Source organism: Fundulus heteroclitus, chromosome 20, assembly GCF_011125445.2.
Source record: "Fundulus heteroclitus isolate FHET01 chromosome 20, MU-UCD_Fhet_4.1, whole genome shotgun sequence".
Taxonomy (NCBI): Eukaryota; Metazoa; Chordata; class Actinopteri; order Cyprinodontiformes; family Fundulidae; genus Fundulus; species Fundulus heteroclitus.
Genome location: NC_046380.1, coordinates 37,484,076 through 37,505,178, shown reverse-complemented (window position 1 = coordinate 37,505,178; position 21,103 = coordinate 37,484,076). Strand labels below are relative to the sequence as shown.

The 21,103-nt window shown below is 41.2% G+C and overlaps 1 protein-coding gene across 5 annotated transcripts in view; it reads left to right on the top strand.

Moving 5' to 3' along the window:
• sema3fb (sema domain, immunoglobulin domain (Ig), short basic domain, secreted, (semaphorin) 3Fb) overlaps positions 1-15,140 on the top strand; it is a 32,867-nt gene extending 17,727 nt beyond the window's left edge. For 2 of the 5 annotated variants that reach the window (XM_012874072.3, XM_012874054.3), the window contains 9 exons: positions 1,738-1,807; positions 1,892-2,036; positions 2,259-2,481; positions 5,216-5,304; positions 5,393-5,434; positions 7,633-7,790; positions 8,149-8,216; positions 8,362-8,495; positions 10,439-15,140. In XM_012874072.3, coding sequence (XP_012729526.2) covers positions 1,738-1,807; positions 1,892-2,036; positions 2,259-2,481; positions 5,216-5,304; positions 5,393-5,434; positions 7,633-7,790; positions 8,149-8,216; positions 8,362-8,495; positions 10,439-10,900 — 1,391 coding nt within the window. In that variant the 3' untranslated portion in view covers positions 10,901-15,140. Of the gene's footprint in view, positions 1-1,737; positions 1,808-1,891; positions 2,037-2,258; positions 2,482-5,215; positions 5,305-5,392; positions 5,435-7,632; positions 7,791-8,124; positions 8,217-8,361; positions 8,496-10,438 lie in introns of all 5 variants that reach the window. The other 3 variants (XM_012874063.3, XM_012874036.3, XM_012874044.3) reach the window with 2 other exon arrangements.
• The last annotated feature ends 5,963 nt before the right edge of the window (positions 15,141-21,103 follow it).

Here is a 21,103-nt window from a genome sequence, read left to right as displayed (position 1 = left end):
CCTGCCTTTGAAGCCGTGATCTGTGTCTCCTCTCAGAGGTATCTCTTTGTAAATGTGTAAGTGCGCACTTGTGCTTCCCTGCGTGCACATGGCCACTTTCTGCAGCAGAGCAGCTGTATTTCATGACAAGGATCATGTGTTGCATGACACCCATGGCAGCTCAGTGGTCTGCGGCCATGCTAACCCATGACCGTTCCGCCGCTCTAGTTCGGGGCAGCTGTGAGACAGATTGAACGGGTGGGAACCCACCTCCACTTCAGACGGGAGGAGACAATGTGCCGTATCCTTCCGAGCTGTATGGTTTTCTCTAGAGATGAGCTCAGAGCTGCGGACGGTCCCCGGAGGAAGACCGTGCAGCTTCAGTAATGTGGGCAGGACCAGAACCTAGCAGTTCACAGTCGAAGACAATTCTCACACCAGCCGTGTATTACAATGTCTGCATAGTAACCTGACAGCTAATTCCTCATGCTGCTCTAGATGAGACAGCGGGCACATAAATCTTGATTGGGGTACGTATTCTTTTCCAGTATGTGATCGGTTTCTCACTCTCAGAGCTCTAATGCTGTATTTTTAGCTTGACTTTTTCACCAAGCAGGTTCTCCCAACTAGGTTAGGAGCTTATGTTGACGGCCTTTGTCCTGTTGTAGGCAGGGAACACGTCTGTCTCCTGGGACCAGTATTTAGGTCAGGTTCTGAAACAGCAGAAAGACTTATCACCTGTACTTGGCATCAAACAAAGGATAAGCTAAATCAGGACGTGTCAGCGTCAGAGCTCCGCAGGGTAACTAGTGGGGGTGTTTGGGATTTGGGGACCTCCAAGAAATGGCTTCAAACTTCATTGTGCTGTTGTCCTATGAGATGAGAGATCCAGGGCCTTCTAAAGGGAGAATAAAATATCATGAACCTTTTCAGATTTTGTAACATTATAGCCACATATTTTAGTAGTTTTTACAAAGGCACATCTAATAGCTATTGCACGCTTAGCTTAGCTTAGCTTTCAGTTCTACTGTAACAGGTTGCAGAGCCACCTTTGGTTTTAATTACTGCTACATTTTCAGGGTGTGCCTCTACCAGCTTTGTACAGCTAGATTGCAAAAGAGGTCAACCTTAGTTCAGGTATAGAGCATCTGTGGAAAACAATTTTCAAATATGCAACAGACTCCTAGTCGGATTTAGGTCTGTTCACTGATTAGGAGCCACCCCAAGGCATTTGAATGCATTAGATGTTTTTTAAGGGTATCAGAGTAAAGGGGACTGAATACAAATGGACACGTCACCTTTCAGATTTTTATTTGAAAGTAATAATAAAAAAAAAAACAATGTATCATTTATCTCTCATTTCACAATAATGTTCTGCTTTTTGTTTATCTATAAGCCCAATAAATGCACTAGGGATGCAAAACAAGAAAATGTGGAAAATAATTTGAGGATTGGATTACTTTTGCAAACACTGTATTTTTTTCTATCTTTAAACAATATGTATATATATTTTTTTATAATGTTTTTCCACTTTTGTGCTTCTTCATATAGTCAAAAGAATATTATGAACTATTAACACAAAAGTCCCATTCAAACGTTCCAATGTTATTTTTCAAAAAGCTGTAATTACCCAAATGGAGATGGATCTGTGAATAATCTTTGAGGTGAAAAAAAAAAACAAATGGACTGTGGTATGTTTGGAAGAGTTCTGCTTTAAGGATAATTAAATTAACCTGACTGTTCTGTTCTCGCGTACAGGAGACGTTTACATCCAGCCAACACAAGATACAAAAAACCCCGTCATCTATGGAGTCTTTACCGTCTCTGGGTAGGTTACCTTTACTGAAAACTAATCCTGCTCTGTTGGTTTATCGGTGTGAAGAATTGACCCATTCTTGCATTTTCTCCTCAGGTCTGTGTTCAAAGGCTCAGCTGTCTGCGTTTACTCCATGGCTGACATCCGCATGGTCTTCAACGGGCCGTTCGCCCACAAGGAGGGTCCTAATTATCAATGGGTGGCCTACACTGGGAAGATCCCCTACCCTCGCCCAGGCACGGTAAGTCACCCCCCCCCACCCCCCACATGTGAATCTCAAAGAAAGAAGACACTACAGCATCTTCTCCCCCTCCTTAGACCTCAGCTGGGCAGCAACAAGGCATCTATATATCCAAAAACTAAAAATATATAACTGTTAGGCTTTATTGTGAGTTGCAGTTTCTGTGGGAGATGATTTTATTCTTTGTATTCATGCTCAGGATGTTATCGTTTCCCTCCCTAGTGCCCTGGAGGAACATTCACGCCCAGCATGAAGTCCACAAAGGACTACCCAGACGAAGTGATCAACTTCATGAGGAATCATCCTGCCATGCACAACGCCGTCTACCCAGTGCACAAGCGCCCCCTGGTGGTTCGAACCAACGTGGACTATGAGTTCACGACCATCTCTGTGGACCAGGTGACGGCTGCAGATGGCAACTATGAAGTGCTCTTCTTAGGAACCGGTGAGTTTCTGTTAAACTTTGGACGTGTTTTGATTGGCTCAGTCCAGGATTGAATTACTCAACTAAAGACAGAGCAGAAAGCTGTATCATGCAATAATAATTATCATTTGTCTAACATTCATTCAATCCCAAAATCAATGAAAAAAACAGACTTAAGATTTATTTATATGTTGCTGTCTTTCTGTTAGATTCATTTTATTTTCCCTTGAACGTGTATTTCATTCTTGACAAAAAAATACTAACTGTAGGAGTATCAGCTGGAGTATTATTGTTCATCATATTTAGACTCTGTGGTTACTAAAAACCCAGTCAGTCCCACACCTTGTCAAAAATCAGTTTCATCCGAAGCATTTTTATTGTATCTTTCCACTCAGTTAACAGCTGCACTTTTGTGATTTCTTTTGTAATTTTAGGAACAATATTTGTAAAAACAAGCAAAAGAACAAGGCCAATCATTTTAAAAAAGTATTTTTTTTTTAAGGAAGACATTACATCAAGTTCTAATCTATTGCTGACTCCCTACTGATGAACTAAAAATAAGAAAATTAGACAGACATAAACTACTAATTCACAAGTATGAGTTCTACTTCTCAACCACACACTATTAGAGGAAGATTACCATTATCAAGAATCTGTTTGATTCTTGGATGTTAAGAGGCAGTTTATTTAAAAGTCGTATGCAAGCTTTTATGACCTTCTTTAAACTAAGACAGTGATTAAAAGAGAAGTAAAACAAAGGAAGCCCAACATTTTTTTTATTGTTTTTGTGGCACCTGTGGCCTTTTTCTGAAAGGGGATCAAAAGGGTTAGGGTTGGAAGAGAGGGACATGCTGCAAAGGTCTACAGGCCTACGGACCCGGGATGGCCGTGTTGAGGACTAAGGTCTCTGGACATGGGTTGCATATGCTATCCGTGTGCCACCACAGTGCCCCATGGAAGCCCAAAGTTTTAGAGCCACCAGGATGCTTCGCTGGCGTCAACCACCAGAATCACCAGCAATGGATTATAATAGTTGTTACAGTGGTTCTGTCCGTCAACCACAGGCTGTGCAAGTTTCTTTTTTTATCAGCATTTTTTCATGGCCTGGAGTTTTTTTCCCATCCACTGTCTAAACCAGCCTGCTAGAACATGCATTGTATGCTCACAGAGTTACAGAAGTATTGCAGAACTCTAAAAATAGACGACTTTAAGATGCAAGCAAACATTTAACAGAACCGCAGTTCACACAGGGTCAGCGCTCCTGACTCAGCAAGCCCTGGCAGAAGTTTTTTTTTTTTTTTGTGTCTTTTGACACTGCATAGTCTATCGGCTGAAGAGAGGTCTGGGAGAGGAGTTATCAGGTGGGCTGGATCAGCCAATAAAAAAGCAGATTTCACTGTAATTCCAACAAAGACGTTTACCATGGAGAAAATCTTATATTACCAAATTTGAACTTCTTTTATGGCATCTGAGAGACAGAACCATTGCAGCGGTAAAAGTTCTCACAGTAGTGGTGGATTTTATGTAATCAAACTGGTAAAATACCACTTTGAACAATCAGATTTGTTTTAAGATTATTATTATTATTATTATTATTATTATTATTATTATTATTATTATTATTATTATTATTATTATTATGTAGTCACACTAACAGCTAAGCTCAACATTCATTTAGTCTAAATCATGAAATGGAGGTGGTCAGCCTAAACAGCAGAACAGAAAGTTTCTGTGAGTAAAAGGTGAAAACTTGGAAGATCGGTTCACGCTGCACAGCTCTGCGTTTGATCTGATGCGATGTGATGCGTAAATGATGGCCAGAGCCATCATCGCAGTTTGGTTCAGGTCATTTCAAATTGATGAAGGTGAACTCATGAACCCTTTGATCCGAGTCGACATGCTGAGCGACACCGTGGAGAACAGGATCCCCCTCTGTGGAAATAAATCCCATGTAAGTGGGGGGGGCTTGTCTCCACAATCATTTATCTCTCAGAGAAAAACATTCTTTTCTTTTGTGCTCGAGTGGAAATTTAACCAATCAAAGGGGTTTTTGCGCCTCTCGCCACTCACATGGAGTAAACAACAGAAGATTTGTACCTGGAGGGAAGGAGAGGATCAGCAGCAGGGGGGGGGGAGTGCAGATTCAGCGAGGGAGGAAGGAGGGTCATAGTTAGCATGCTAATCTGTCCTGCTGCTGGAAGAGCGATCATCTGCTCGCCTGCATGTGTTGAACCTCTAATGAGTCCCAACAGCCACCGCGCAGTCTGCTGCCCTCACTTGTTGTGTGTCGCACCTCCTGACTCGACTCCTTTGTGCTTCTGTCCCTTACTGGGAGGAGACTGATGGGTGAACGCCATCTGTGGAAGAATGCGTGTCCTCTTAGCTGCTTTCAGAGAGAGTGGGAGCTATTCAACTCTGCACCGGGGCTCGGTTCAGAAGGCGATAAATCTCAGGTATCCTGCTCTCTGGAATCCTTCTCAGGAATCAAACGGAGCAGGGAACGGCCAAAGAAAGTTGCCCAAACAGGTTTAGGCATAGCACAGTCAGCGAGGGAAAAACTTTGTCTTTGAAAAAAAAAAAAAAGAAAAGGGTTAGCCTAGATTTATGTGTCAGAGGACAGTACAGGCTGTTGGAACTGGGGTTATCCTCACTGGTGGCTGCCGAGAGAGGCAAACAAGCCTCAGAGGGGCCGCTGAGAGACGGGCGGTGTGAGGTAGCGGGCGTGCAGCTGACGGGTGTGTGTTGTGCTCCACAGATAAGGGAACGGTCCAGAAGGTCATTGTGCTGCCCAGAGATGACCTGCAGACCGAGGAGCTGGTTCTGGAGGAGGTGGAAGTTTTCAAGGTGAACCCTCTTTCCAGTGTGTCACACTTTCGCCTATTTCTTTTTCCCCCAACTGAGTTTTCTCACTATTTTTATTTTCTCCGTCAAGGCCCCCACTCCCATAACGACGATGAAGATCTCATCCAAAAGGGTAAGCATGTGCAACGCAAATTTGCTTCTGGTTTTTAACTAAGCTGGAATTGAACCTTCACCTGAACTCCTGGCCACATTTATTGGTTCCTCCGGTGAAGATGTGTAAAAAAGCATTAACGGTACATTGCCACGTTAATTGAAATTTTTTAAACTGATATGTCAGCAACTCACTCTGGTTGCACACAAAGTTTTTATGAAAGATTATCACGTCCTGCTGGCGTATGATTGTTATTTTGGTGTTTTAAGCTTTGTTTTTGCTCAGTTTGTTAGTAAATAAAGCCTTTCGTCTATATGGATAATAACAATGATAGATGGCACCATGTCTGTTTATATCTGCTCATGTCGCCCAGTCCTGGGTTCTATTTAGGCTCAAAAAGGACCATTAAAACACTATCTGGATGGATACTTGGTGTACATAACTTTATTTTTTCATGATAAAAAACTTTTTGGTCTTTTTATAACGTGGCTATGTACCTTTTTAAAGTATTATTTTCACATTGAAAAGCTTTCAGCAGTCTAACTTACCAATACATTAAATACAAAATTGTTGGTGATACAGTTAACAATCCTTAATAATCCATTTAAAACAAATATAACTAAATCATTTTTAGTTTATGCTTTACTTAAATTTAATTAGAGATTCTACAAACGTATAAACACGACTTTCTGCAGTATGTTCCTGGGCTATAAGTACAACACAGGCTACTGCTGTGATCCATATTTTTCTTGTCACTCCACACTGAAAACTGTATCAAAGAGGGGCATCCTGGTGTCACTAGGTTTCTATAACTACATGTCAACAGGAAACAGAAAAAAGCCTATTAATATTTTTAATATCTTAATAGTTTGCTAAACTGTACTGGGACTGGAAGCATGTGGTCAGATGGGGTTCTAACGTTGAGCTTTGCTTCAACAATTACTCCAACTGGGTTTGTCTTAAAAGAAAAAAAGCATCACATTCCCATTTTAAGTATGATTGTGTTGGCTAGATCTAAAATGCTGTGGGACAGAAGATTTCTTTTAAATCTACTGGATTTTAAATTCTCGGAAGGAAACTCAGTCATTACATCCTTTAGGAGGATAGTGAAAAAAAAAAAAGGTTGAATTAACACAGAAATTGTTTGCCCGATTCAAAGCCTCCGCTGTCTACTGACCTAAAAGCTCTTGAAAACCTGTGATCTAAGCAGAACAGAAGAGATCATGAGAGAGGAGCCAGGAATCTGGATGATCCAGAGAGATTGTGTAACGAGGATTGGTCAAAGATCACTTGCATTTAAAAAAAAAAAAGAACATCTGCGAACTGAAATAATTTTCAGGCTTTAGGTCATAATTCCTAGAAAAGTTATAAGTGCAACAGACAATGAAGTAAGGAACATGGACAAGACACTAAAAGTTCAGTAGTTGTCTTCCAAAGTGTTTCTAATTTTTACACTTGGCCTCCTCCACATTTACCTGACTCCGCCAGATAGATTTGCTCCGCATATCCATCTGGAAACCTTCCGTTGAAGTAATTTTGGGAAGGGGCGAAAATACTGGTTAGCTGATTGGCCTATGTTGGTGATAGACGGGCCAAATGAACCAATCAGATTCGTCGTCGCTCGTAACAGAGCGACGACGAAAACACAACCACAAGCCAAGCTACTCTTGCTGCTGCAGGTAAAGGCTCGTTAGCTCAGCAAAGAAATGCTCTGTAATTCCGATAAAACTTGCTCGATAGCCACGCTAACGCTAGTTTCATCGGCTGAAGCCGCCATGTTCTTTAGACTGAACTGACGCGCTTCCCGTTGCGTCACACCGCAACCCGCCTCAAAACCAACGCTGATTGGACGTTCGTTTGGTGAACGGCTCCAAATTTTCTTTAACGGAGAGTAGCCAGACTGATCTGCGAGTGAAACCTTGAAAGCTCGCGAGATCAGGATGGTCTCACGAGGCTACCTCCACATAGGATGTTGTCAGCATGCAGATTCACAGTTGCCAGGTAGATGTGTTTGAAACCCCTGATTATAAAACAAAATTCTGCTGGCAGGAATCTATGAGATAATTTACCCCTGCAAAATGTTTCTGTACGGGACAGGATCTTCTGCCCCTCTGGGTTGTACTTATTGCTGTGGCTTTTGTACAGGTTGTAAAAAGAAATCTTGTTGTAAGCTTTTTCTCATTAGTAAGTCCTACTGTCATCCTCTTGTCCGTCCACAGCAACAGCTGTATGTGTCTTCTGCGGTCGGTCTGACCCAGCTGGCCCTCCACCGGTGTGACGTGTACGGTGAGGCCTGCGCTGACTGCTGCCTGGCCAGAGATCCTTACTGTGCCTGGGATGGCAAGTCCTGCTCCCGGTACTCGGCCTCGCAGAAGAGGTAAGCACCATCAGCAGTGGCAGCAGTCCGCCTGTTAGCGCTCACTAACCAACTAATTCAATCAGTGGGTTGAACGATACTCATATAGACCTGCCTGAATGGCTGAGTGGCTGTTTTGGTGACTGGTTAATGTATTATGGTCTGTGGGAGCCTAATAAGACTAATAAATTATAGATGAAATAGATAAGAAATGTAAAATAATATGATGCAAGACAAATGGGTGACGGTTTTGTTGTTGTATCTCTTTATGTTCACTTCTTCAGTGGCTTTCTGTATAATTGAATGGCTTTGAACGGCTTGCAGTTGCTTTATCATGTTTTTCTCTCCTTATTTGGCAATACTGGTCTGACCCCTTTAGACGTAGCCGGAGGCAGGACGTCAAGTACGGCAACCCCATTCGACAGTGCAGGGGCTTCAACTCCAACGGTAACCAGGCGTCTGTTTACACACAATGACACTCATGAGGTTGACATGTCTCATCGCTGAGATGTAATGACTGTGGCAGGTCCATGGTCATCTGCAAAAAAAAAAAAGAAATGATACAAGTGAGTTTACCGTCTCTGCTCTGCAGCGAATAAGAACACTCTGGAGATGGTGCAGTACGGGGTGGAGGGAAGCAGCACTTTCCTAGAGTGCCAGGCCAGATCTCCACATGCCGTCATCAAATGGCACCTGCAGAGAGACAACAGCGACCGCAGGAAAGAGGTTTGTCTCTCACGCGCATCTGTGCCCCGCCTGGCAAAAGTATTTCCACATCTTGATCATTGTCGTGTTTTGATTGGGAAGAAAGGGATAGAGAAAGATTGTGTACAGTTCGACAAAGGTCACGTAAGAGAAGAAGAAACAAGTGGAAGATGGTGCTCTTGTGTAATGAGACCAAAACTGAACCTTTTGACCTCTATGCAAACTTTTATGTCGGAGTAAATCTAACACTGTACCTCGTCTTTAACACGTAAAACCTGCCCTGGTTGATGAACAGGCCGCGGTAGTCCTGAGAGAAAATGTGTTGGGGCTGTAAAAGACTTTAAACTGGGGCAATTTTCAGTGTCTAGAGGCGCAATGCTGGTAGAGAAATAGCCCTAATAAATATTGACTCAGGGTTGCTGATTTGTTTTAAAATCCCCCAAAAATATGTTGAAGTTTGCATGAAACATGACAAAAAGATGCGAAAAAAGTTTTGTTAAATACTTGGAAGGCGCCTCAAATTTCCCAATGCACTGATGTAGTTCCACAGACACGTTTACTCATTTTAAACCTAATGCAAAATCCTCACCTGGCTTCCATTTCCCTGATGTGGACGACTGATAGATAAAAGTCTCATCTGCACGTTTTCACCCCCTCTAGGTGTTGCTACAGAGAAATGCAGATTTATTCACACCATGACACATTTGACAAATAACCCCTGAATAATGTGTTTTTGATTATCGGTCAGCTCGATGAAGTGATTTGAGCTCTGATTGGATAATGCAACAATAGCTGTCCTCGGGCCCGTGGGAAGGACGCACTGTAAAGGGTAGCTGTGAACCTGCACTCTGCTTTAATGTGCAACCCTGAGGCAGCAGTTAAGGTTTTATTGTTAGGCTGTACAACTGCTTCTCTTTTATTGACTATTCTATTGCATGTAGTCTATTCCCACTAAATGAGCCAGCACTGCTCCTAGGGTTGGAGCAGAAAGAGCAGGGACTGATCAGAGATCTGGTGGTGGTGGAAGAAAACGTGGAACGGGGAATTGGAAGCATGAGGAGTGTTGCGTGATGCAACTCAAAGGAGGTGCACAGCCCATTAACTGGGTACAGTAATGTGCGTCAAGCTAATAACAGCTAGCGTTAGCATATGTTGACTGGGAGATTTTCTCCCAGATGGGAACTTTATTGACTGCTTTATGCTGCTCTCGATCATCGAAGCATTTAAAATAAACAAACAATGCTTTGCCTGGCGGGGCAGGGGGATTAAAGCCTTACAATACGGTGGGGGAAACCCTGGATTAGTTTAATAATTAGATTAGATTAATAAAAAGACAAAAAACTAAAAACCTACTTTAAAGATGGACTGTGAAATCGGGTGCTGGCCAGATTCAGATAATTTTCAACGTCATATTGAAATGTGAAAATCTGCTCCATTTGCTGGACATTGAACCCACCCAGTGGTAACACTCTTCGGTGCGGACGTTGTTACCAACTGCAGAGGACTCAGTTTCCTCCTTTCAGGATCAGACAATTGTTTGAAAATAATTACTGATAAAGTACGAAGATGTGAGAAGCTATTTTTGCTGTATTTTCTACATGTTGGCACGTCTGCGGTTCATTCAGCCTGAGAGAGCTTGAGTGGGAGAGAGAGCAAGCCTTGTTGCAGATAACAGGAAGGCTGCGCCGAGTCCAGCGCCCTGTTTTATCCTAATTGGCTTTCGGGAATGGTTGGCAGCCTTTTGGAAATGTGAATCCAAAGGCACGCCACACTTCTCAGAATTTTAAATGTACATGCTTGTTTGTCTTGGTCTATCACAAATACTCCCAACAAGATGTAGTAAAGATGGAGATAGTGATCGCAGCTGTCACTAGAACAAAAGAGGCACAAAACAGACACAGAACAAACTCCTATTTTGGATCCAAAGTTCCAACACATCACATGCCGTCTCTCTGCCTCCACAGCTGCGCTCCGACGGTCGGCTTCTGAAGACCGAACAGGGTCTGCTGCTGCGCTCCCTCCAGCCCTCGGACTCGGGCATGTACCAGTGCACGGCCACGGAGAAGAACTTCAAACACACGTTGGTCAAGCTGCAGCTGGTCGTGCTGTCGGGCCGCGCCGTCAACAACGCGCTCCTGGACGGCGGCGGGGGGCTGGTGCCGTCGTCCCTCCAGTCCAGCAACGCCCAGTGGACCCCCAGCGCGGGCCAGTACAAGGACCTGCTGACGATTCTGAGCCAGCCTGAGATGAGCCTGATCAATCAGTACTGCCAGGATTACTGGCAGTTCGGTGACCCCCTGCTGGGAGCCCTCAAGGCCAAAGACCTGAAGGACCTCAAGGAGCAGAAGAAGCCCCGCAACCGTCGGCATCACAGGGAGCAAGAGGAGGAGGAGGAGGAAGAGGAGCAGCAGGGAGTAGAGACATGAGGAAACTGACTTTGTGTTTGAAACGTCTTCAACACAGCCTTCCCCCACCCTCCTCCACCCCTGTGAAAACTGGGAAAGACTCGCTGAGAGTAGCAGCTTCAAAGAAAAAAAAAAGTTTCTGAAAACTGAATGAAAAAAGGCTTCCAAACAAAACCCCACACATACCCCCTCAAACAGCGAGCTATATGATACACAGTATTTATTGTAGGTTGTAAATAGTATCATTCTGTGGATTTCTTTGTACTTACAGGAAAAAAAAAAGACATGCTCTGTGTTTATAGGTACCATTGGGGGGGGCGAATATTGTTATTGTTGTTGATTTCAATGTTGCTGTTACTGTTGTTAGGAAACTCATTCGTCAGCATCGTGTGAACTTTGACAACCTTCGGGAACGTGTTCTGGAGCATGAGCTGTTCAGACTCAGAGCAAACTATGACAGAGTGTCTGTGGGAGATGAGTTGCTGAGAAAAGGTGACGGGAGCCTTTTTTTTTTATATATATTATTATTTCTGGACACTCCAGGAGAGCCTGTGATGTAGCCGCCCTGTGGCTGCTCGCAGACAGAGACTTCGTGTTGGAAGAGGGCCGCCGAAATGTGGTTCTGATTATTGTCGGGGAAACGCTTCTTTCTCAGTGGGGATCTCTGTGGGGTTTTTTTTTTTGTTTGTTTGTTTCTGTCACGTATGTGTAGATCGGAGGACCGATTGTAAAACGATGCGTACCGTTACTGCATCCCAGGCCAGCTAGTAGTCCGGATCCAGGAGATTTGACAAGGTAAAAAAAAAGTACTTTCAAAAAGTATCAAAAATTCATCCATGGTACGGTGCCTTGCATAAGTCTTCACATCGCTTGAGCTTTTTCCTGTTATGTAACATTACAACTAAAAGCTTGGATGTATTTTATTGGGATTTAATGAGATAGGCCAACATAAAGCAGTGCATATATACAGAGTGGATGGAAACTATTTTACAAATATAAAATCACAAAAGTGTGACATGCGGTCCTCCTCAGAACTTTGTAGAACCACTTTGTTTCACTTCAGCTGCAGCTACAAGACTTTGGGGGATCTTTGAGCATTGAAAGTCTTGCTCCTCCTTTCAAAATGCCCAAAATGCTTTAAGCTTATTGAAAATTGATGGCGAGCAGAAAGTCAGAGAGTTTCTATTTCATTTAGGTCCGGGCTTTGATTAGGCCATTCTATCAGATGCTCTAAACCATTCCTTTGGAGCTCGACTGTGGCTCAGTGGTAAGGATATTCCCCTTGGAATCCGAAAGTTGTCCTTCTGCCACATGCCGATGTGCCCCTGGGCAAGGCACTTAAACCCAAATTCCATACTAATTTGTGTATCTCATTTTATTTAGAGGTAAAAATAAGTGTTGAACTCTTCTTTTCCTTCCACATCCCAAGCATGCACGGCTTTGTGTTTGTCTGCCACATAAAATTTCAAATAAATACACTGAAGTATGTAGTTAGAACGTGACAGAATGTGAAAAGGTCCAAACTGTCTGAATACTTTTGTGAGGGATTGTCCCAGCTGCTGCTCTACAATCAGACACACCAATTGTTCATATCAGAAAACATGACCATTAACTTTCTTTAAACACAGACCTCAGCTATAAGGATTTGCACGGATGGGCATTATTTAGTTTTATTTTTCAGGAGACATCGGCAGGGGCCAAAAGATAGGTCAGAAGAACAAAAACAGGTTTGCAGCGAAAGTTGTTCCAGTTAGGCAGCAGTTGTTTGCAGTCAGCGGTTCTGAGCACAAAAGAGATTTTTCAGTGTACCTCTCTGATTTCCTCTTGAGATGTACACAACATAGCTTTGTAAAAAAATAATAATATCGTGACACCAAACAAAATATCCGGAGGCTGGTTTTCATTGTGTGCATGAACCTGTATTTGTACTGTAATTCCATTAAGGTAGCGCGTGGTAGGTCTTTAAGTTTGTTTTTTCATCTCTGTGGGTGTACAGTGTGATGGTTCTCTCAACACAAGAACCAGGGGAAACAAATGCTTTAAAATGTTAGGGTCTTAAATCGTCTCCAGCATAAAGCACGTTACAACTTCTCATTGACACGTAGATTGGAGTAAAATTATTTTACAATTATGTTTGAATGTGAGCAAGAGGTAAAAACAAGTGACGATATACATTTTGTCTGATAAACGTGTGCATTGGGATTAAAAATGGAAGTTCTGAATTTATTGTCGGCATGGGCCAGTTTCCAGTTTTAAACATTAAGCGATTTAAAACTTGCCTTACTAAAAGCTGTCAACAGACGAGACCAAACATGTTTTGTTTTTGTTTTTTTTCCATTTCGCACGGTAGCAGTCCCCCTCCTCATTTATTACCATGAATGTTCACTCAGCACTATTCAAGTGGATATTGTAAAGAATTAACCGCATCCAGCTGTGGTCCTCTCCTCTCAGTTCTTTACCCTGGAGAGGCACTCTTCTTTTATTGACTTCTTTAGTAAGAAATGAAACTATACTTTTACATATTTACTCTAGCAAGACAGAGGCAAGATGCAGCTTCAGAACTGGGCTCTCATAATTGAACACAATGCAGGAAAGGGTAAAATCCGTAAGTGAGAGCATCAAACTTTAGGTTTACATGAATTATGGATCAGCAAGGACTCCCCTGCAGGATTGGTCGATCCTTCCCATGTCGTCTTTGGCATATGTGTCACTGTTAGACTGTGAAATAGCCTAGCTCCAGATTTTGTCCATTCGCTTATGCGTGCCACATCTGTGACGTCCTCGGCGTCCGTGAGTTATCTGTTGCTTCCCTGTTACTGCTTTCCACAGCTCCGGCATCTGTAATCACCTAATCTTTAACAATATTAAACAAATACGCTTTCACAAGAGACAATAGATCAGTTTGCTTCTCTTCTCTCAGCTGAACAGCTTCCGTGTTACGCTAAGCTAAATCAGGCGGGACTTTAGCATAGTAACATGGCCGTTGTTGGGCTGAGAAATCAGGAAGAAATTCAACGGCCTGTTGTGAAGCTCTATATGTTTAATAACTGCTAATATGGCTGGAACATTTTCTCTTTGACTACAGGCAAGGAAGTAGTTACTTCACTTTAAAAAAAAAAAGCCAACCTATCTCTTCAGGCTAACGGTGATTCCAAACAAGCCGTTGCAAACAACTAAACCAGTTAGCATGTCTGTAAGTAAAATAAACAGCCTACCACGAATAATCCGTCAGGGAGCTAACCAGGCCAACATCGGCTCTTAAAGCTCCCAATGTTACTTTAGAAAGAGCCGAACAGAGGAAAAGACAAATATTCCAAGAGATAAATGCCCTGCTGGCTGTCTGGTATTTTAGCCGGTACTGACATTGAAATGTAATTACAATGCGACACTGCATCTTCACATCAGACCCAAATTGCCTGAAATATTAAATAGTATAATTGTGGCTATATGGTAGTAACCCCATGGCAGCAGTAGTTTTTTTTTTTTTTTATGTAGTTACATTATGTTTCTAATTAAAAGTGATGAAATAATGTGATGTGTTTTTAGACTTTGTTAAAAACTAGTGTATTAATGCCATACTATTGTGAAATTATGGTATTTCTACATCATCACATTGTCTCAATCATACTGGCCCATGTCTACGCTTTACTGAACCAAGCCACGGATAACTTATTTTAGCTGATCTTTGTGAAGTAAAATCCTAGTGGTTTTATGTACAATGATGTTTTACAGAAAAGAAAAAAAAACATTGCTTTCACTGTGGGTGATATCTTTATTACTAGGATCAAAAATATCCTTAAGCCTAATGGCAACCAGAGTCATGAAATTCGATGTTCATCATCAAAAAGCACAGAACAGTTGTAAAGATCTTTTTTTTTTTTTTTTTTTTTTTTACAAATATGTCTTTAATTTTATCAAAGTTTTTTTTTAAGTATCAGACTTTTCTGATAAAGAGAACACAACATGCACAGAGTTGTTATTGATATGATTTATGTAAATCTTCCTTTTCCATTGTTGTTGCTGACTAATAAATTAAAGCTCTATATTTTATAAGAATGGTATGCTCCACCCTGTTCATTGTGAATTGCTTAATGCTGAATGTCTTTTCCATGTTCTGCCCGGAAACCTGTTGATCCTTGGAATAAAGTTGTACTTGTCAAAAAGATGATGTATGCACATTTGTGTAAAATAAAGACTCTGCATTTGCAGGCTGCAATGAAACGTCTGTAATGCATGTGTAATAAAAGGACACGGGATGGGATTTCTCTTCAGTTTGTGCTGTAAGTGTCAGAGGCTCAAGGCCTCATGGGTCAGTTCACACCAGCTGATATTGTTAGCTTTAATCAGAATGAGGTTGTTTATACTCATTTCTTAAAAAGTGGAGACGCTCAGCTTGACAAAGAAACCAAATATTTCTCATGTTCTGTATTAAAATTGGAGTTTAATTAAATTTCCCATCTATAAAGTTAATGGACCCAGTTTTTTTTTAGCACTGTGGTGTATATAAAGCTAATTTGTTGGATATGATGATATGTAATCAGCAGCAACAGCTTTCTGCAAAGTAAGAAAATGCAATTGCAAAAAAAAAAAAAACTTGTATCTGTGACTCCACAGCCTATCTGAACCGAAGAACCTCCCATCGGATGTCCGAGCTGGCTGATGGTAAGTGCTGCTGCAGGGTCAGTGTAGAGGGAAATCATTTAGGCAAGTGTATTAGAAATTGATTGCTTACAGCAAAAAAGTGGACTTTGGATGGGACCAATTGACAAAGAGTTAGCATGAAATCAGGTTGTGCATTGGTAAAGAAGGGGAATAACCTGAGGCCTTAAGTGAAGGATAGCTCATGTTGATTTTGCCCTCAAGGATACAAATGTATAAGTAGAAGTCTTTACTGTAAGTCTATAAACTATTTTAGGGCCCCAATGTTTGCCAAACTCATTTGTTTAGAGTTTTTCTTTGCTCAGACCTTTATTTTAAACAGCAAACAGTAAACTAACTCAGCCATTAAAAAATAGGATTTATTCAGATAAAGTTCAAGATCAAATGATTAGATTAGATAGAACTTTACCGATCTCACAATGGACAAATTCACTTGTGACACGCTCAATTAGATGGTGGGAAATATATGAAATTATGCTTACAGTACTTACAGGAAGCAGGCTGTCACTGGGTCATGCAAGTCTCTGGACCTCATAAAAGTCCTAATGGCAGTGCTGACCCATGGTCACTGATTTAAGAATGAGTCATACTGTCCATCATAACTCTGGCAGGAATAAAAATGGCAGACAAGAAAAAGAAGGAGAGGTAGATAAGTAACCTGACTCGGCCAGATAGATTTGCTCCGCATATCCATCTGGAAACCTTCCGTTGAAGTAATTTTGGGAAGGGGCGAAAATACTGGTTAGCTGATTGGCCTATATTGGTGATAGACGGGCCAAATGAACCAATCAGATTCGTCGTCACTCTGTTATGAGCGACGACGAAAACACAACCACAAGCCAAGCTACTCTTGCTGCTGCAGGTAAAGGCTCGTTAGCTCAGCAAAGAAATACTCTGTAATTCCGATAAAACTTGCTGGATAGCCACGCTAACGCTAGTTTCATCGGCTGAAGCCGCCATGTTCTTTAGACTGAACTGACGCGCTTCCCGTTGCGTCACACCTCAACCCGCCTCAAAGCCAACGCTGATTGGACGTTCGTTTGGTGAACGGCTCCAAATTTTCTTTAACGGAGAGTATCCAGACTGATCTGCGAGTGAAACCTTGAAAGCTCGCGAGATCAGGATGGTCTCACGAGGCTAGTAGATAAGACCAACAGGGAGGAAACAGGATGCAACACAGGATTGGTTAATGCAGTCTAAAGTGGAAAACACAAACTCATCACGTCTCACCTGCAAATAAAAAAAGGATCATTCATCCCAGATATGGATTTTAAAATCTATATCAGAAATTCCAGAGATGTACAACCCTATTTGAAGGTGTTAAAAGCCTGCAAACAGTAGTTTGTGTACTCCTGACTCTAACATGACTAATCATAAACAAGATCGGTGTTTTTTTTTGTGATTCAATGAGACAAAAATCTTCCAATTTATATATGTATATTTAAATGAATTATAAACCACACCAATACGGTCCAAGTCTAAAAAGTAGTGCTCTTCTGCCATGCAGACAGCATGAAAATAATACTGCTATTTGTTTTTCTAAGACAATTTTTATTTATTTATGAAGATGTAACAAGATGTAATCATGCTGTCTTTTTTACCCAGAACACATTTTTATGAGTTTGTGTTTAATACATTTGTATAGATTACGTGTAATAATTTTACAAACAGCCGCTTTTTTAACTTGAATCAATATTTTTTTTATTTGCCAATTAGTGACATTACCTAAAGGGTTTAACCCCTTTGTTGAAATGGACAACCATGCATCAATGACTGCTTTACCAAGTTCAATCCAAATATGATTCTTATATTAAAAAGTTAGCTGTTGTCCTTACAGTTTTGAAGACTGATGCCACAGGGCACAAGCTGAAGTTCTCAACTAATATAATAATGATGCAGAGTTTATCTCAAACTCATTTTATCATTCCTGCTTCTGCTCTGTTTGTGGCTGAACAGAGGACAGGCAGACCGATGCAGTAAATGGGTGCAGCTTTATCCCCTTTTCTGCAATTCCACTTCTCATCCTTATAATGTCCACGGTCAGGTTTTAACAACAGAGACAAGAATATCTTCTCAAGGTTCACAAGTGATGACCAAATACTCATTTTTGAGGGTATTAAACATTGGTAGGTAAGATTATTGACTTTAATACAGTATATTTGTTTTTAGAGGCATCGTTCAATATTGGCTAAATGCTAACAACATGAACTACTTATTTTTTATGATGACACTTTCAGAACTCAATTGAAGTTGTTGGTTTAGTTCATGTGTCATCTGTGGAGTCCATCATGGAAAGGCGGGCAAAAAAGTTCCTGTGTTGCAAGTTTGCATCTGTCTTTACTCAGTTCAGCATCCGGTAGCCAATAAACCGAACTTCTTCACTGTGTTTTCAGGGCAACGTTTTGCACAGTTGAAAAACGTTTCGCTATTTAAAGCTACAGTAGGTAACTTTAGTATAAGTTTTTTGTTAAAACTGTTAAAATTGACACTGTCTTGACAGTAAAATACAAGACAGATGTGCAAAATAAAATAAATAATAAAAAAAGAAATTCCTCTGGCTTTTGCCTGTCCATGAAGAAGTCTACTGCGGCCTCTTTGCTCCCCTCCTCTACTTCCTTCTTTCAGGGGTGAACTGGAATAAAAAGCACAATGACAGCCATAACCTGCCGTCCATGTATTATCCTACTGATATCTAGCAGTCAGATCCATCTGAGGTAGTATGACCATACGTGATTCTAAGTTGTTGAGCTTGCACATTGTGACACGATCAATTCCTGTTCAATGTTTAAAATCATGGTCTGTACCGGGATTTATTTATTTCTACTCCCAAGGGGGAGCAGGCGGAGTAATGTGTTGTAATAGAGGGGTTCCTCTGGATCCAAAAAAACTTGGCTGCACTGCTGAAATCTTTTCTTGATTCTCAGGAGTATATGCCATTTATTGATCTGAGTTTACTGGTTTTAAATGTTCAGAAACAGACGATTTTTGTATGAGGAACTCTAAATCCATGCAGTTATCCTGGTATTTACGACCTGTTGATTCTGCAGAGGATTTGCACTGAAGGGTACAACCTCTTTTTTAAGTTCTAATTGTAAGTATTTAATACAAAAATACAGCCATTCTGAACATGTTGCCTCTATATATTTATTTAAATAGTCGATATGCAATAAGAAATTCTCAAAAGATTGTTATTGTGTGAGACCTGTTTGGCACTTGCGTGCTCTGTATTGTATTGCTCCATTTTATTCAAAGCCCATTACTAACCCATTTACAGTAAGGCCTTTATCTGTAAACTTTGGTCTGAATGGCCCGTTATGGTCTCACGATGACGGCATGTCTGCACACACCTATCTACCCCATGCCGAAGTATTATGAAGACTAGAGAGACAACATGCGAGGGTCCCTGAAACTTTAGACGAAAGCTGAGCTTTAGAAAACGTATCTGATTCAAAGAGACAGAGGAGTGCACAAAGAGAGTCAGGGTGACACCATGACGGCATTCTCCAAAAGAATTTGAATTCAGCTTCTCCCTCGTGGCTTTTAAAATGATATCCGTGTCATCGCGTCCAGATCTCGGCAGACTGCTGGCCGGAAACCAACAAGCTGAAGCCCAGTCAGGAAGTTCAAAGCTCTCCACCACAAAGGATGACCAATCGGAACCCGATCAGGGATTTCTGAGCACCATTCTTCCCATCACAGCAGAAATGTGTGCTATGGTGTAGAGCAGGGATTTTTCTCTACGCTGAGCCGCTGACATGTCACATGGCAGCATGCCAGGTTGTGGTATTTCTAACATTGTTCGGCAGAAGGTTCATTTGTTAAACTCTGCCGAGTGTTATCACTGAGTCAGATCTGGTGCTCCGTGGCAGCGAAGAGACTGTAGATGATATCTATGATGTGTCACACACACACACACACACACACACAAAGACATGAACATAGAAGCAGAGCAGCCGGACAGGGGCCGCATTGTCAGAGCAGAGTTTGGCATCATGATGCTTGTTTGATCAGAACAGCCACAGACATTATGCTATAAGTGTGGCAGAAAGCTAGCATTGAACATCAGTGTAAAAAAACACCATCCCCTTGTAAATCTATCAGTAAAATTCTGCTTATAATAGTATTCATCTCTATATTTATTCAGTACATATCCATGTCCTGTACTTATGGAACCATTGTATATCCTGCACTTGCTGCTATTGCACTTCTGGTTCGACCTAAACTGCATTTTGTTGACTTGTACCTGTACTTGTGTAACGACAATAAAGTTGAATCTAATCTAATCTAATCATGGTGTTGGCAACATCATGCTGTGGGCGGCTTTTCCTTAGCAAGGATGTGGAAGCTGGTCAGAGTTGATGGGAAATGAATGGAGCTAAATAAAAGTGAGCATAGTTTTGTATATACAACACCTTTCAGAGATTAATATAAAGTTCTTCAAAAGACCATAACAATTAGAACATCTAATCATGTTTAATTTAAACATGATAAAAAAATGTAATCATGTAGATAGTTAAAAAAAAATTAAAGGTATTGAAAAAATTCTTAAGGAAAAGCAGATTTGATGAAAAATGTCTTCGGCTGCTCTTTACATACAACACTGTGGAAACCGCAATCCCCTCAAGTTTTACATCTGGTCCAAGGGCTACAAGTAGATGATTGGTTTAAAGACTTGAGGGCTTAAGTTGAAGCATTAAAGTCAGGATTTTAAAATGCACCTGTAACCAGTGCAGACATTAAGACAGGGTGAAGATGAGCTCTTCTCTTTGTTCCGCTTGAGAATCTTGCTGCAGAGCTTTTAACTGAAGGTGATCAAGAGCATTTTGTTGATAATGTCACCATATAGACGAGAGGAGAAAAATCCTCTCAAGCTCCTGTTTTGACACCAACTTTGTTTAATTAGGAAATGTGTATTTAATTATAAAAAAAAGATTGTGGACATTATATTTTTAAGTGATCTTTAAGTGAGATTGGTTGCTTGAAAAATACACATAAATTCTTTATTTTTGGCTTTCAAGCGACCCGAATTCCGACGTCCAATCTGTTTCCTGACCAGAGCAACCATGTTCTCCAAGGCAATGATGAGATACTCGATCTTCTCAGAGTTCTGTTAAAGGAAGCATTTTTTTTTTTCAGAAGATTTGATTCTTTTGTTGTATTTCAAGAATGTTTGAAGGAGCAGTACAACAGCATGTCGTCTGCATAAAAGAAATTGGATATTTTAAGAAATATCTTGATGATCCGTCCAAGGAGAGCTTGCATTGCAAAAAAAAGAAAAAAGAAATGTTCCTAAAACAGCCCTGTGATAGACACCTGTCCAGGGTGTACCCCGCCTCTCGCCCATTGACAGCTGGAGATAGACACCAGCACCCCTCACAACCCCACAAGGAATAGACGTGTTAGAAGATGGATGGATGAATGGATGGATGGATGGATGGATGGATGGATGGTCCTAAAACAGAGCTTTGGGGTCTCCAAAATATTAAATCAGTAGAATCAGACATGATGCGTTTTATTGAGGCACTGAAAGTTAAGATCTGAACTGTTCTAAAACAGTTTCAGAGA